General features: G+C 36.7%; 2 protein-coding genes across 3 annotated transcripts in view; one reads left to right on the plus strand and one right to left on the minus strand.

Annotated features, from left to right (window-relative positions):
• LOC135687825 (potassium voltage-gated channel subfamily A member 1) lies at positions 1–15,725 on the plus strand. Its single transcript, XM_065204493.2, has 2 exons — positions 1–507; positions 6,608–15,725. The coding sequence occupies exon 2, from the start codon at positions 6,902–6,904 to the stop codon at positions 8,009–8,011; it is 1,110 nt and encodes a 369-aa protein (XP_065060565.1). The 5' UTR covers positions 1–507; positions 6,608–6,901; the 3' UTR covers positions 8,012–15,725.
• The window catches only part of LOC135687824 (aldehyde dehydrogenase, mitochondrial), a 21,662-nt gene continuing 15,909 nt past the window's right edge, over positions 12,210–17,962 (minus strand). For both annotated transcript variants that reach the window (XM_065204491.2, XM_065204492.2), the window contains exons 6-13: positions 17,764–17,954; positions 16,706–16,819; positions 15,535–15,822; positions 15,128–15,292; positions 14,439–14,596; positions 14,001–14,075; positions 13,315–13,354; positions 12,210–12,370 (exon numbers count right to left, since the gene is read on the minus strand). In XM_065204491.2, the coding sequence (XP_065060563.2) occupies positions 12,338–12,370; positions 13,315–13,354; positions 14,001–14,075; positions 14,439–14,596; positions 15,128–15,292; positions 15,535–15,822; positions 16,706–16,819; positions 17,764–17,954 (1,064 nt within the window). In that variant the 3' untranslated portion in view covers positions 12,210–12,337. The remainder of the gene's footprint in view (positions 12,371–13,314; positions 13,355–14,000; positions 14,076–14,438; positions 14,597–15,127; positions 15,293–15,534; positions 15,823–16,705; positions 16,820–17,763; positions 17,955–17,962) is intronic.

Below are 17,962 nucleotides of genomic sequence, written 5' to 3' on the forward strand. Positions count from 1 at the left end.
AATACGCAACGGATTAATTGTGCGTGCTCAATTAGATCCAGCTGTTGCAAATAAAGCCGTTAACCTCGCGATTTATTAACTGCGATAGTTCTAACTGCAGCATCTCGCAATTGCGTGTGTTGGTGATCGATCAATGAACAGTTGTGTGTTAGTTGCATGTTCTGACAGCAAAAGATTCTCACTCTAATCGACTAGAGTACTTGGGTTGTACGGGCCATGGATATGCCTGTATTCTATCCACTGAATTCAGCTCGTATGTTGCAGAGATTAGTTAAGGATACAAGCTACAGGCTGCACTTATAAAGGAAGATAATTTTTTGAGATATTCGCTTCTTTGACTTTTGCTAGAGCAAAAGAGCTGATTGAGTAAGGCATCGTTTCATAGAAGGAGTATTTCAATGCATTCAATTATTCAATCGCACGGAATGATTGTGGTTGGCAAGATTTTTAACTGATGCATGGGAATTTCTGAGAAGGAGAAGCTAGTGTTCATCATTTTAAGCCAAGGTTTGTTGCAATATGTTTTATCACTTTGACAATTCTACTAGCTGAAATTCTTTTGAGTAGTGTTTTTGTTAACTGAGTTCTAAACCGCATGGAGATATTATTGCAATGTTAAATAAGCCCTTCTACAGACTCGTTAATTGCTAATTGAAACTAATGTAACAGGTGCTACGGTTGACATCATGCTTTTGGTGGGAACGTAAAAATCAGCCATCAAACGATATTTATTTGTGGCTTCATTTACTGAATACTGCGATAGTTCTCAGAATAGACTCAAAATAGATACACGAAAATGACAGCATTTGAATCTAGCAAAGGTTGTTTAAAAAGCTAAGTAGACCAAAGACGGTTCAAGTAAGGGGCAGGAACACAATAAAACGACGACAAGAATTCAATATGTTACAAAATCGAATTCTAAAATAAGTTTTATGTTTTAAAGAATTGATAGTTATACCTTTAATTGATTTTGAAATTCTATTCTACAATATTTTGGAATATCATCGTCGTTGTGTTTTGTTCCTGTCTATTCTTCACGTTACTTATGACAAGATTTACAGAATCCGAATGACAGGCTATCCTGCGAATCTGACATATAAACAAAATTTGTTTTACAATATTATATATTGTTATAATATTATAAATATTGTATCAAGGGTGCTTAAATACGCCAATTCAAAGAAACATGCACTCGGGGGATCATTAACTGGGGGCAGTGGAATTCTCAACCGCCAAATTGTAGGGAAGTTTGGAAGTTTGCTATATTGTCGGAATTTTAAAAAATATTTGTTCTCACAAAACCGTTACTCGATATAGAAATACACATTGCACGTGGGTTGCATCTGTTGCTTCAACCTGCTTTGATTTCATTACGTTATTTGCCATCTTATATCCATGTAAAAATCAACAACCTGCAATCACACGTATGTTTTAGAAAATAGATTGACGACCTAACCTTGTTATCAGTAACTTTGCTTAAAAATGCAACAACAAGAGGAGCCGTGAAAATAGTTTATCTTTTTATATTTCGTATGATTCCACTAAAACTTAGAAGCTACCTGTAACTGTGGATTTCTAGCGTAACTTCTATAAAACACATTTTTCCATGCAATGAGAATGAATTCTCTGACCTATCGCGTAAGTTATAGATCCGCGCCTACATGCATTTTTTTTAAAAGAAACAAAGATCGATGTTGAGTACTCCAGTTTCTTAATGTTCTGGAAATTTCAATACACACTGTTTCTTAAGAGTTTCGTAACTATGATGTCATGAATGATGTTATGAAATGTTCGTGACTTTTTTATCACGTCAAGAGATTCGCTTCCGTTCTGATGCTGTATTTAGATGTGGGAAGCAGAAGCGGACTGGCCCACCGGGACACCGGGAAATTTCCCGGTGTGCCTTTTGCCCCCAAGTTATTTTTTCAAAAACTTGAAAATTTTCAAAAGGCAACTAACCTTCGGATAAAACCAAAACTGATTACAACCATAAATTGACCTCCTGTCTAAAGTACGTTTTCATGAAAAGTTTAGAAAATTCATTGAAGACGAAAATTTCATCATCAGTTTCTGCAAAATTTTTGAAAACCTTGTAGAAAAATATATTTTGTTTTGAAAATGGCTTTTAAAAAAGCAAAAAATTTTAAACATATTAAATTTTTTCTTCGGAAACTTTTCAGAGCATATAACGTTAGAATAAGGGTCCAAAAGAACAAGATGGAGAATTCGATCCACAACTGGGTATTTATTCTCTATCTTGTTCTTTCCGACCCTTATTCTTACGTTTTAAACTCTAAAGAGGTTCAGACGAAAAAACTTTCAATATGTTAAAATTTTTTGCTTTTTTCAAAGCCATTTTCAAATTTAGTAGCGCCAAAAAATTGTTCATATTTTTTTATTGGCAGCAGTTAATGTGGTAGCAGCCAGAAAGCCTACTCTCACTACCAACCCTCATTAGCTTTTAATTTTTTCAAGCAAGTGCGCAATACTTGAATTAATTCGATATCTGTTGAGGGGGTAGTAGGGGTTTTCACTAGCTAACTAGCACACTGTTTGTGAAACCCAAAACTTTTGACTAACCATATTAGTTTTTTGACTAATGACTAATGCGAATTATTTCGAGCATCTGATATCGAATAACTGAAAGGGCTCACACATTGGAAAAATTAATTGAGCACTACCCTGTGCTCTTTCTAATCAAAATGGTTTTAACTGGATAAAACTATCGATGTGTTGGCCATTGGGTGGGGAGGGGGGGGGGGCGGGATTTCACAAACGGTAACAGTCATTATGGCTATTTCTTAAAGCTTGTTAAAATAATTATTAAGGGAGAAAGGGATTTTTCAAATAATGCCGTTTTTTTGATGACGTAATATGTGCATATTCCTTGTGTTTTCTCTCTTGAACAATAGTCCTTTTGCTTTGGGCCATAAACTATCCCTTAATAGTGAAAACTGCTCTAGGTATGATAACGAGCAATACTTTCTCAACGTCCTGTTGTTGGCAAGCTATTTAACTTTGCAATTCAACTAAAATCTCCTATGCATCATGATTTTTGTACGCTACAACCAGGAGTTTTGTACCCTGAAAAAAACTATGACTAATTGAAGCCAAAAATTTGACAACTTTTTAAAAACTCTATACAGAATTTATTGAGGATTGATGCCCTCATGTAAGAGCCTTCTGTGAACTTAATGGAAAGTTAAACCGGCTGTTTTGATAAAACTGGTTTCAAATTTTATTATTAAAGTTTCTAAACTTTCTTCAAACTTTTGTCCCGGAATAGATACTGTGTCTTTTCTTAAGAAATTCTTTATCCATTTTACCATGTCTACGCACAGTTTCTCATACCAAAGGGGCCATCAATCTGCAAAATCATCAATTTGTGCCAAACGGACGGCACCAAGATCTCTTAAAATCCATTTGTCCAAGATATGTTATCAGATATTTTTCGGATAAGTCTACAGTTTTAAGCACATGTTCAATACCTGATCATAAATCATATCTTTTGTAAATGATTTGCAACTGTAGCGTGGAAGCAGGAGCAACACAGTCATTAGGCTAACAGGTGTTGAGGTACCTCTTTACTTTTTTTCAAAGATATGCTGCAAAACTTTTGAAAATTGACAAGAATGAAGTCATGTATTTCGTCAAATTTTTAAAGATTTCGAGATCGAGTTTAATCGAAAGGAATCTCGTCTCCTAGGCCAGAAAAGTTGCTTTCTTTGTAAAATCTTGAAAAAAAGTGTTTCACTAGCTAAAAAAAGGCTTTGGGCTTTGGTCTAACTTTCAAAATCTATAATTCGATATCATCATTCAGTAGTGGTTTCAAGGACTGTGGGCCACGGGGCCAAAGACATCTGCGGGGCCCTTGTTCTTTACAATTTGTTTCTTTTTTCTTAGATGTAGGGCCCTTTTTGGCTACCATAATCGTGGGGCCTTGGGCCATGGCCCGCCTCGACCCACCTTAAAACCGCCACTGTCATCATCTGATACCTAAAATTGAGGGCAATACATCATTTGATATATACAAACTTTATTAGCCGTGTAGACGTTTCAAATACAGTCAATTTGATCGAGAATCTTCTTCATGCCAATGCCAATTGTGAACAAAAAACTTTGATTTTCGACATGGGGCATGTTCTAACATTCTAAATAGGGTGATTTAAAAAAAAATTTCCGAGGGCCAGCCCCCGACCCCCCGTTTTGTTTCCTATGACAGTTTTGCAACACGCAAGCACACGCAAGCACAAGACCGGTATAGTTGACCAATCAGTGCCGCGAGCCTAAAGAAAAATTACCAATGGAGTCCAAGAGAGAAAACAACCCAGATTGTGCAAAACTCTATAATGACGACATGTTTCGGATAATTTGCAGAGCCCGGTCGTCCTTCCATCTAGCAGTTTTGGAGTCGATCTAAATAAAAACGAAAAAGCCGCCATTGTGTAGACAGAAGTTCGTTTTCTCTCTTGGACTCCATTGGTAATTTTTCTTTAGGCTCGCGGCACTGATTGGTCAACTATACCGGTCTTGTGCTTGCGTTTTTCTGATTGGCTTATTTCGATCCACAACTGGGTATATATATTTCATCGTGTTCTTTCGGACCCTTATTCTGACGTTTTATGCTCTGAGGAGTGTCAGACGAAAAGCTTTTAGTATGTCGTAAAATGTTTGCTTTTTTCAAAGCCATTTTTAAATTCTGTACCGCAAAAAAATTGTTCACATCACATACATTGTTTGGATAGCATGATGTCATTTTTCGCTCCACCCAACCTTGGACTGAGCATCCATCAGTCTTTTCACTGGCCTTTGCCAATCGATTCATCATTGGTCGAATTTGACACACCTGTAGAAATCCTTTATGATGTCATTTACTAAAATTTTGCTGTTTTATTCTAAAAGAAATCTCAACATCTTTTGTCAAGTGCGATACCATCCCGGACACTGAGCTTACTTTAAGAGACTCAGCAAGTCGAACGCAACCGAAAATTTATCCTTGTAAAATGATTTGCAACTAAGTAGAAAATGTCGTTTAAATTTACCTTGTGCTTTTCTATTAGAATTCGCTGTTTATGCTTTTCAGTTCGCTAGATCATTTTTAAGAGACACTAGTCTTTAATCACAAATTACAAATAATTTCGGAATCTATAATAAGTAGCTGACTCCATTGCCTTCGATGCAATATAGATACTTCTTTTAGTAGAGAATTCTTTAATTCGTTTTTAAAATAAAACGCAGTATTTCTTTATTTTATGGCATGCATGATATTTGGTATGGATTTCTTTTTTGAATGGCATTTCTTCATTAATCCACTCAAGCTTTTTAATGCACTTCTTCGTATCGTCATATATGATTGAATGAAATTGTTCAGCAAACAAAAAATTGACGGAAGCAAATTTTTAAAATTGGATTTCACCAAGGATAGAAATAAGCTCTATCAGGAAAACCAAGAAAAACTGGGTAGGTGCCATTTATCAAATCTTTCAAAGCTATGTTTATGAAACTCCATTCCTGCCTGCACTACTAAAATGAGCCAAGGCTCAGACCAGATTCGACCCATTCCCAAACCTAGCACCAAACCAGCTGCAACCTTGCCTCAACGCAGCCCCAACCCAGCTGCAACCCAGCCCCTACCCAGCCCAAACTCAGCCCCAACCCTGACCCAACTCAGCCGCAACCCAGCCCCAACCCAGCTTCGACCAAGCCTCAGCCTAGACTCGACTCAGACTCACAAACTCCTGTCAACTTTTTCGACTCAATTCGACTAAATCAACTTTTACATTTAGATGTAATGCATGATGTGTTGATTAGATAAATCACAAAGTATAATTTTCTAGCATTTCTTTACTTATTCCCTGGAAGCTAGTGACGTCATTTCAGATAGCCCATATATGCTGGTAGCGCAAAAGACTTTTCTTGTTAATGACAATAATGATTTTGCAGTGCAGTTGTAGTGTTGCATAGTTTTAATATTGGCAACTATTTAAGAAAATGGCACAACGTTTCATAGAAATAAATGCTGAAAAGTCAGATTTTTTTTCAAAAGAAAGCATAAAGATATTTTGACTTTAAAGAAGGCGGTGTGTGTACTTCCTCCTAAATAACATTGACATTCGTTGACTTGTTAAAAAATCGAAGAGAAGAGTTTATGTCCTAGCATGTCTTGATGAAATATAAATGAGTTCTTTTTTAAATAATGGTAACAAAACATTAAAACATTTGCAGCTTAATACATTACTTGATGAGATTTCTCGCAAAATATTACAAAACAAAGTAGTGCAGATAAACTGCTTTTCAAACACTTACTTATGATTTCAATCTCATTTAATATGATGCATGAATTAATTGATCGGTTTTGAGGTTCATCAATTACTTCATTTATAAACAGTGCACTACGTTTTGAAAATAAGGCAAATTCATGCCGGTGATTTAATTTGACCTAGCTGTGACAAAACGCTAGCTTTATCTATTTTGCACAGCTCCGCAATGATTTCCTACCATAGCTACTTAATAGAATGGGCAAAACTTATAGATGTTTATATTAACGATCACTGTCAATGCCAGCTTCCAGTTGGGCTTCTTATAGATAATTGTTTTGTTTTTGCAGGAATAAAAGGAGGTACGTCAGCAAATGAATGCATAACATGCACCATGTGTATGCAACGCATATTGACCATAACATGTAGAAGATCTTGGATTTAGCTGCATCTTAAATTCTGAAGTGATTGTACTCGAGGGTAGGTTTATCTATTTTTATGGCAAATTGTGTACACTGGCAGACGAAGAGGTTTGTGTATTTCTTCCCTCAATTCTCTAACGGCAGCTGAAAAACTTTCAAGTAAAAAGGTTTGCAACAGAAAGCTCTTACAATTGCATTGTTTTGTGGCACTAATGACTGAAAATGGGAAAACGTCGTTGGCGCAATGAACGTGTGTTGATCAACGTGAAGGGCAAGCAGTATGAGACATTCGAACGAACTTTAGCCCGTTTTCCGAATACTTTGCTTGGGAATTACGAGCGTCGACAGAAGTATTACAACCCAGATACAGGAGAGTATGTATTCGATTTCGATACGAGTGAGAGCGCGTTTGGAGCTATACTTTTCTATTACCAGTCCTCGGGCATCATGTCAAGACCTTCGGACGTAAAGGAGGAGGATTTTGAGGAAGCCATGCGACTCTTTGAAATATTCCAAATGCATTTGCTGCGACAAGACATCGATTTACCTCAACATCGTAGAGCAAGAAAGCTCTGGATGATGCTGGAATACCCTGAAACATCGCTAGCAGGGAAGATAATGGCGAACTTCTCGTTTATGATGATTCTAGCATCAAGTGTGACTTTTTGTATTGAGACAGTGGATAGGAAGCCAAAGGAGATTGGAAATCGTCGTGACAATGTCTGGTTTACGCTTGAAAGTATATTCATCGCGTGGTTCACACTGGAGTATATCGCGCGGGTAATTTCTGCACCGCGTAAGTCCGATTTCTTATTCTCGCTGCTCGGCCTTATTGATTTAGCTGCGATAGTACCATATTTTGCAACATTGATTGTGATGGAAGACGCGTCAAATGCGCGTTCATTCGCCATCATTCGTGCCTTCAGACTTGTACAAGCATTCAGAATAATAAAACTAACACGTCACAGCAAAAGCCTTCAGCTAATGGGCAAGGCATTGCTTTATTGCCGCGACCAAGTTGGATCCTTGATGTTCTTCTTATCGATAAACGCACTCGCCGGAGCATCGATAATGTTTCAATTAGAATACAAATATAACAAAGACTTTGACAGTATGATTTCAGGTATCTGGTTCTGCATTATTTCTATGACAACAGTTGGATATGGAGATATTGTTCCGGTGACAATTGCAGGGAAGATAGCGGGAGTTTTTTGCATCATAATGGGCTCAATCACCCTGTTCCACTTGTTTCTACCTGTTTATTTAACATACTTCTCTCTTTTCTACAACTCATCAAAGCACATGAGTAGTAAAGGGATTGGGTTTCTATGATCAAATTTTTGAAGATTGTAATATTGTTTGTGTTTATTGTAGAGGTGACAATTTTAAACTAGCAAATGTATAAATGACTGTGTATCGAGAAATTTTTAGTACAGGACCTTTCCTCCCTAATCAAAGTTTGCAAATGCCATTGATTGGAAGGCCAGTATATATTGGCCAACCAATCATGGTCACATTAGGAGAAATGACGGCTTCTGGGATGATGCACTTAAGGATTTTAAAGGCATCCCATGAATTTCAGGAGTCACATTTTCACGATCTAGCTCCTTAGTTTCATCAAAGGTCGATTGTTGTAGTGTTAATTGCTGTAATTGTGAATCTGAACCTCGATTGTATCTATCTTTTTTATCCGAATCCCGATAATCCGTGTCTAGATTACCCGAATCTCGATTACCGAAAACTTTAATTATTATCTCGATTATCTAAATAGCTGAATCTTAATTGTCTATCTCTTCATTATCCATATATTGATTATCTTAAATTATATTGATCTTTTTATAATCCAAATCACGATTACCTGAACTTTAATCACCCAGAACTTGATTATCCGAATCTTAATAACCCGATCGGAATGGGATGCATGTCATGATGAAATGTCTTTGAACGCAAAACTGCACTCTTATTATGTTCTAGCTGTTCCAGCTCTTATTATGTTCCGAAGTTTCCCTGATTCGAGTAAATTTTATCCTGTTTACAAATGTTGCTATTTAGGCCTGCATCGGACAGGGGCGTAGTAGACATAAGAGCTTTGAGGGCGGCAGCCCTTCCAAATGTTCTTAAAGTTTTCAAAGGTCCCTACCCCTTTTTATGTAAAATTTATAGCAGAAATCTCATTTTGTCTGTAGTGGGATACTATCATTTACAGAAAGTGCCAAACCTCTCTAGTGACATTTTCAACAATATATTCGCACTTGTACATTCTGTGCAAAAGACGATTAAAAGCTCTTGCGCAACCGGCATGCTTAGCGGTAGCTGTTATTTTATACGAGAAGTTAACTGGGTTTTGTATTTTTATGCAGTACGATATTAGGCCTGTTTTGAAAATAAAGTCGCAAGGCATGCCGCTTGCGCAAAAGCCTTTAAATAAAATCATCTTTTGTAAAATCGTTATTTAGGATACGTTTTAAATGCAAAACAAAACCGCTTGACGCCAAACCCACAAGTAATAGTTAGCTACAACCATTATAAATAACTGAACAGAATTATCGGCTCTGCTGCATATGATATGTCATTCTAAATCACAAGGAGCTCAATCGCTGAGACATGTAACGAACAACAATTTTACTTACTCGCTTGTATCCTGCTATATCTTCCACCTGTTAACTCTCATTTCACATTCTCTCCAAAACAGAATTGTTTTTACGAAACATGAGCGGCAGTTCAGCCAAACGCACTCACGCTGGATTCTAAACCAAATGATTTCCGTGCAGTCTTTCTTTGAGTATTGCGCAACCCTCCACCTCTTTCCTCTGGGAAGTCAGACTTCTTCAGTTAGCCTCATGTGATTTGAGGCAATAATTCTACCTTATTACCATGTTTTGTTCTACTTTTGGAGTGCGAGCCTATAACCCCATGTGAATTGATAATTGCCTGTTTTGAACATGAATTACCAAGGGATGCTTCCTGCTACTTTATGTATAGAAGGCAGAGACTGCTGGATAGGAGGTCAGACGTGGATAGGAGGCAGAGGCTGCTGAGAGTCAAACTTGTCAACTTTCTTTAACTGATAGCCTTAGATAGCTTTTTAAAGTGAATTAACCTATGCAGAAATTGGTTAGCAACATTTTTTACGTATATCAAATATGAATATCAACTTTTTACGTATCAAATTAACCATTAAAATTTTTTTTGGCAACATTCCCCAAAGAAATTGAGAAATTTCACATTTCGCGTGGTAAATGCAGAAAAACGAAAAAACAGCTTTCGTGTCGATATTTGAAATCAGCACGATGAAAACTATTAGTAAACTGGTTTTGATTTTTCACTTCATTTCCCATTTTTTCGTTTTCTTTTTAAATCATAAGCAAAATTAAAGATTCAGCGACAAGGCACCACTAGATGGACGTTATTTTAAACTAAATGGTATGGTCGCAAATGTTTGTTTACAGCTTGCAACAGAATGTGCCTTCAACCAAGAAACATGTTGCACCTTGCAAGCAGCATATCAAGATGCTCTGCTATCTATCAGAGATCTCAAGGAGTACATTGATCGGCTAGATTCATTTGAACTCGTTTGGCACTTTCTTGTGAACCCTGTCCCCATAACAGATAAAAAAGGTTTAAGAAGAAACCCGATATGAACAAAAGTTTGTAATAAACAAGAAGTTATTCAATCAAAAATGCATGTTTACAGATCTACAGTGAATCATAAGAGGGATTGGGTCAGAAACAAAGTGCTATTGGCAAGCATTGTAATGCAATAACATTTAAATAAAACAAGAAAAGATGCTTTGTTGGTATCCTAGATAAATCAATAATTCATATCAGCTGTATAGGGAAGCTAAAATTGGATACTATAGTTGATCCTGTTATCAAAAGAGGAATAGGTTTAATTGCTTGATGACATATGCAATGGTGTTTACATTACTAAGATAACATTAAGCATTACGCATAAATTATGCATAATGCGGCAACACTTAGTATTGAAAAGCAAAATGTTTATTCAAAAGAGCATATTAAAATGTTTTGCTTTGAGTAAAACTTCAAATTTTGATTGAATATAGGATTGATGCCTATTCATCGTAATTATCATATTGCGTTTCAACGCGGGTCATTTCGATTTTAGCAATAACAAATGATTCATGTTTACAAATGACACTTTGCAAAACATCAAAGCTGAAAACCTCTATGTTTTCTAGGCCTAAACCAAACTTCTGTATTGGAATTACCTGCGTTGGAATCGGAGAAATCAACGAGAAGCGATTGCTTTCTTAATGATATTCACTGGTATATAGTCTTGTCTAGACTACCAGCACATAGTCATGTCCACATAAATTAGCAGAAAAACCGGCTTTAAGCATGAATAAACGTAACTTACTGTACTTTACAAACCTAATCATTTTTTCACGAATAGCCAGAGCTAGTTAGACAATATCTTACAAGAGAAGGGCATTTTCCTGAGAAATTGTGTTTCAGTATAGCCCCTTCCTAGAAACCCCCTCCCAGTATCTAAGCTCGTCCCTTCAATTTTAATGTAATGTATGTTGCGCCATTAGCTTGCCAGAAGCTTTTTTATACTTGATTAAAATATCATCATTGTTCAGGCCATTAATCTGTATCATATTTATCATGTTTCTGGTGTAAAAGTGCAAAACTTCAGTTTCTTTTAACTTTGGTCTCGTAGTGATATGCAGAGTAGAGTATACAGTTCTAATACTGCTTTCCCTGTGAAATAAAACTAAATGAAATATACCCACCTGAAATATATCTATGATACATGTCAGCATAAAGAAAATAGCTTAACATGTATGGATGATATCAATTGCTGATATTATACACGATTTTGAATCGATTTAAAGGCGATCGACAGATACAGTACTCCAGAAATAAATCTTCTTTCAATCAAGAATTGACCAATCAGCGAGTGTGATTCCACTTACATTGATTGGCCAATATTGATTGACAGGTTGATCCTATCAATAAATATAAATAAAATGTTTTCCATAACTTCCCTCCCCTGAAAGCAATATACCATAAGCAACTGAAATTTCCAGTAGAGGCAGCTTTGAAGCATTTGTAAATAGAAGAAGCTCAGAAAATAATGCTGTGAAGCACAACCTCATGGGTAACTATTGAATTCTTCACGCCTCTGTTTGTCGCTAGGGCCTTTGTCCATTATAAAGCAAGCGTGGGCCTGTCAGTGGCGGAGCCATGGGGGAATGGCGGGGGGGGGGGAAGGACTAGTCTCCCCACTTTTCCAGAAAGTTGGTCCTTGAGATTCTTGCAAACCTGATGAGAAAACTTCGGGGGTTTTGTTATGTACGTTATCTAGATCATCACATTTAAACGACATTTCTTGAGACAAGAGGTGTTTCTTTCGGAAGAAAACTTTTCAAACAGGGGGAAAGGGTGTGGTCCCTGGCACATCTCTTGTAAATCCCCCCCCCTCCTATCCCAGACTGAAGCCGCCACTGTTTATACCTATGTGAAGTATTACATGTAGGAAAAAATGAGAAAGAAAACAACTCAGTCAAGGTAGAGACTTTCACTATACCTTTCATGTTTACAGAACCATCGGCAAATGGCAAACAATTCACGTGAAAAACATAATGGAAAAGTAAAGGTGCATATAACAATACTGTCACGTGACTTCCTGTTTTACGCGTTCTTCTGATCAAGTTTAATGATGACCTACAACAAAGAAGAAAATATTATAGCAACAACAACAACAGTAACAAAAAACGATAGCAAAAATGAAATACAACTCCAACAACTTCTGAAATACAACTTTAGTTAAAACAAGTCTTGCCATACTCAACGGGTAAGCATTTGATATTTACCGTTTCTTTAAATTTATTTGAAAACATCTTATTCGGGAAAATTAACGAGAATACAAAATAAAGAAAATTAAGATCAACAATAGTAGTTTTTGTGTGTAATAATCAATACAAGCTTAACAAGAAAGCCTATAAAATCAGCGCTAATATTTTGGGATAGACAAAGTTTTTGGAATGCAACAAAACCAACAAACTAAGTTAAAGAAACAAAACTAAAAAACGTGTTGTTACAGCCTTCAGGCTGCAAAATGATTTCTGAATCTACAGACCAAAATGATTCAAGGATGCGCGCTGGACTATGTCCTAAAATTTACTCGTATATCAACGTCTTAATAATACATTAACCCAGATAAAAATGATGTAATAAAAATCAAAGGAAACTGAAGCAAAAAAGTCTAAAATCACCTTATTTCCAAACAGGGGCACATAAAGAGTTTCCTCCATCAAATAATTCCCTACGTACAATACTAGCTTGTTTCTCTTCTTTGTATTGGTCATGTGTTGTTTATATCATTAAACTTCCTTTTACGTTGTTCATACATTTGCAAACTTGGATTAATGTAAACTTGTAACAAATTTATGTATACAGTGCAATTTAAAATGAAACTGAACTGAACTTATACAAATTCATGGCACCTGTGAACTCGATAAAGGTAGCCAAGGAATAAAGTCCAACTGAAAATGGTTCAAACAGAGAAGGAGACCCGGGGGTCAAGTAAAGTCTGTTTTCTGCCTATGCCAGTGGGATCTGTTTCGATCAGCTTCTAAGTCGGTAACTAGAAAGTTATGAAAACTCACCGATTTCACGAGTGTGTATTGTTCAAGCCCATATTCACCTCTGTAAGAAATAAAAAATAAAAAGGGTCGAACAAAACTCCAAACAGATCAAATCCAATTGCAAAGGGTTATGCTGTTTTTTAATTGAGAATATGCAGTAGGGTCTGAAAATTAAATTATGAAGTACATATGTTAAGGATCAAACATTGAAGAACGAAATAAACGATGGTAAGTGAAAGGACGATAGCGGAGAAAACGAGAACAGACTTTTGTGTGCATGTATCGGGTTTACTTTCACTCAACTTTAGTAAAAATATCAACTGCTTGAGAACAAAAAGTTTCTGTAAAATAAATGTGTATAGAAATTTGGCAAAGGCACAGCTAGACTGGCTTTGTACCTGTCGAGCAGACAGACTTTAAACATTCGCAAAGACTAATAGGTTAAAGGATATTGATTGGCCAAAACAAAAGCCAATCAGAAAGCGTCATTGGTTCAATTGGCTAATCTCAAACCTAATCGGGATAAACTTATTGTCGTAGTTTAACGACAGTAACCTAAAAACAAGCATATAGAACTGGCAATACAATATCACTGCTTTTTTGTGCTATATTCATGGGGTACTAGAACGTCAGATCGAAAAGGGTTTGGCGAAATGTCTCCCGAACATAAGACAACGGATAAAATACTCAAAAAAGAGGACACTCACAATTCTCTGCCGCTGCCAGACATTTTGAATCCACCAAAAGGGCTCTGGGCATTCAAAACATCGTAACAATTGACCCTGTGTTTGAATTAGGAATAAATCGGTATTGCGGGACTGGGTTGTCAAATCATGTTACAAGAAAATTGCTCGTAAGTAGATAATGCAGACCATTCTGGCCAAAGGACATTAAATGCAGAAGTGAAAACACCCTCGCATGACGACATAACGAACCAAATTCTTACTTGATGTTTATACTGACAAAAGCATGATATCGTACATAAAATCGCGAAGTTTATAATCTGAAGGAATCGTCATGAGAAAATGTATGCACTCTTTTTTGACTCGGAAGAAAGCAGTTACTTTAGACATAGCTTGCATAGAGCAATTATGAAGCATTTGCGGCTGGCAATCCCCCTGCTTAGAAATTCCACGCTCACTCACCAGACTGTTCCAGCTCTGATGCCATGCGCCACTTTCAAAGCTCTATTGAGGTCTTTAGTGTGAACTGCAGCAGCAAGACCGTAATAAGTGTCATTGGCTCTTTCAATCAGTTCATCAATGTCTTTGAACTTGATGATCTGCTGCACTGGTCCAAATATCTATGAAATTAATATTTATGTGCTATTAGGAATCATTCATTCTACATATAATGACTTCCCAATAACTAAAGCCTGTTGAAAATGTGAAATCGAAAGATTTTGAATCCTGTGCAAGACAGAAAGAGATTGCGAGGGGTAGGCCAGCAAAAAACCAGAGAAACTGCTCTGATGAAACCTAGCGAAAAGGACTTTCTTTTAAAACTTACATTTAAACCCAAAATATTGATGCTATAATATATTGTGAGAATAAGGGTGTGAGATGAACGTTCAGGATTTGAGACAAACAACTCTGAAATCGTAGTTAAGACTCTGAGACTTTAGGTTCACTTTGAGGCAGGGTTTACTCGTCGAGGAATGTCCTAGAAAGGGTTTTCATTGAACTTCTTTTGTCAGCGAGAATTCATTGCAAATCACTATATTTTCAACTCAATGATACTTGACACATCTTCTGATTGATAACGAACTAAAGATAGGGGGAAAAGAGAAAAGTTGCTTGGTATACTAGAAATCATATTCTATTAGCAAACATACCTCTTCTTTGGCAATGCGCATGTCATCAGTGACGTCAGAGAAGACAGTTGGCTCGATGAAGAATCCTTTGTCACCAGCCCGTTTGCCTCCGCAGTTCAATTTTGCACCTTGCTTCTTTCCACTTTCAATTAAGTCCAGGATCTTGTCAAATTGTTCCTTGTCAATCTGTTACAAAAACTAATGTCTTTAAACTTATGAAAAAGTGAATAAATAAACAAGTTTCTTGATCTTGAAAACAAACATTAATGTGCTTGTTATACGTAGCTGCTTTGATTATTTCAAGAAAAGTACGAATAATACAATGCATATAATCAGGAAATACTCGTTAGATAAAAACGGTTTATTTTTTAAAGGTTATGTTCAAAAGAATCATACAACGATGTGGATATTGTAATTAAAAATCGAACCTGGGGTCCCTGTTGCGTTGAACTATCCATAGGGTTTCCCACTGTCCTCTTTTGAGCTCTCGAAACGCTCTTTTTAACAAACTCGTCATAGACAGACTCTTCAACAAATGTACGGCTTCCTGCGCAGCAGCACTGCCCTTGGTTGAAAAACAACGCAAAATGACTCAATTCCACAGCTTCATCAATGTCAGCGTCAGCAAAAATTATGTTTGGACTTTTCCCTCCAAGTTCTAAAGTGACATTTTTCAAGTTACTTTTCCCCGCGGCCTGTTGAATGATTTTACCAATCTGCAGAGCAAACAAAAAATCTATTAAAAACTGGCACTCCAGAACAATAACACACATCATTTAAATCTTTTTTATAGCCGGGTATGATAGCTTGGAAAAATATTATTATCAATCATTATTACTATAATAATTAATTATGAATCGTATTAATCGTTAAAAGCCAAGGCTAATGATGAAATTAATTTTAAGCCCCTGAGAGGTGGCGCTCATTAGAGGGGGGCACTCATTAGAGGGAAAGGGGGCCCATTGCAAAAGATAGTAAGGAACTCAAAAATGTAATTTTCCCAATGGAAATACTAGGTTTTAAAAGTATGTTTTAACCGATGAATATCGTGATGATTTGCTGGTCTCCATCTGTATTTATAATATTTAGAGGCGCTCATTGAAGAGGAGTCAGTCATTCAGATTTTTGCTCAAATTTGACCTGCCACATTCACCTGCTTAATTTCCCTACCAAATTTCCCTACCAAATTCAACTGCCACATTCCCCTGCCTAATTACTCTACCTCGACCCCGGCCTCCTTTCCTTGCCCTCTTCTGAGGCAACAGCATGTCCTAAGGATACTAGAGGCAATTTTTTATATGCTAAGAGGTATCCATTGCCTTTCTGGCATTTACATAAAAAAATTTCTTTGAAAAAAAATAAAAACATTTCAAAATTCAAGCAAACGAAAGCAAGAGAAAATAAATATTTTTGAGATCATCAATTTATATGAAGGTGTATAAAGGCTTTATGGCAAGTTTCCCTTGTTGAAACCTATTTACGAATTCGTGCCAACTGTAGGGAGAAGGAGTATTTTTAGATACTTTTGTAATTCCTTTAAGTCTTACACCATCTTAAATGTAGGTAAACCGAAGCAATGATAAAAAAGTATAAATGTACCTCAGTTGAACCAGTGAATGCAACTTTGTCCACATCCATGTGCTCCGAAATGGCAGCTCCAGCTGTTGGACCATACCCAGAGATAATATTGACAACACCAGGTGGAAATCCAGCCTAAGGAACAATGAAGCTATGTTTCTAACTACACAAAATTGGTACTGACAAAAAACAACTATAACTGATGGAGAGTACTCTATAGTACAACAAAAAACAAAAAACAACTGATGGAGAGTACTGTATAGGAATACACCAGTCATCTAAAAAACTGGCTAAGGCAGGTATTTAGCAAAATAGCAAGGCAAGAGAAAACGATATAGAGAAAGCAAGATATAATAAGAGAACTAGTTCTCTTATTTTATCAGGCAGAAAGTGAAGAAAGCTCGTGGTCTTTGTCAGAGCATGATCTGTATCAAGGGCAGTAGGAAATATGCTCTCGTTTGTACCATGAAAGGCTGTGACTCTAGAAGTACCTTTTATTGTTTAAGATGCAAACACGGTAAATCAAATGGGCTCAACAAGGAGAACCATGACAACTATGAGGGGACAAGAGACCAATTTTCTCATATATTCTGATACAAGCAACCACAAAAGTAACAGTACCTTCATATTTTCAACATTCTTACAAGAATCCCCAAAGAAAATTAAAAAAACTTCAAAACAGTTGTCATTACTACTCTCCGAGCCAACGCCATGACGACTATGGGCTCAAATCTCTCTAAAAACCAACAAAACATTTTCTTGGCGATGATTAAGACAGTGGTTAAACGAATCGAAAGTGAAAGAGGCAATATGTTTGCGAAATTGTGATCTTTCTTCCGTGTATTGATTTACGTCAGCCAAAATTTGACACTTTTGGTAAACAGACCAGTTTCCCCGTTGACCTGTAGATTGGGCAAAAGTCTTCCGGGTTTCCAAAAAGCCATGCAAATCTCTTCTTTAACAATTACTATATATGACGAGAAATGGACCATAGTAAATCCCAAGACCTGAACGGAAACATTATTTTTACGACTCTGAAGACATCAGTGACCACTAAAAGCTAAAAGTAATGGCTTTACCTCTTTTATAAGGCTAGCAACGTACAGTCCAGTCAATGGAGTTTGCTCGGCCAATTTCATAACAACTGTGTTTCCACAGCAAAGAGCCGGTCCAAGTTTCCACGCTTGCATAAGTATTGGGAAGTTCCAAGGAATTATCTGGCCTACAACACCGACTGGCTCGCGTCTTGTGTAGTTGAAGAAATCTCCATCTGTCAGA

The sequence above is a fragment of the Rhopilema esculentum genome, chromosome 20, assembly GCF_057945365.1.
Source record: "Rhopilema esculentum isolate cy_ngs chromosome 20, ASM5794536v1, whole genome shotgun sequence".
Taxonomy (NCBI): Eukaryota; Metazoa; Cnidaria; class Scyphozoa; order Rhizostomeae; family Rhizostomatidae; genus Rhopilema; species Rhopilema esculentum.

What these genes read in the sequence shown, in the direction of transcription:
- LOC135687825 (XM_065204493.2), top strand. Translation starts at nt 6,902, where the DNA reads ATGGGAAAACGTCGTTGGCGCAATGAACGTGTGTTGATCAACGTGAAG.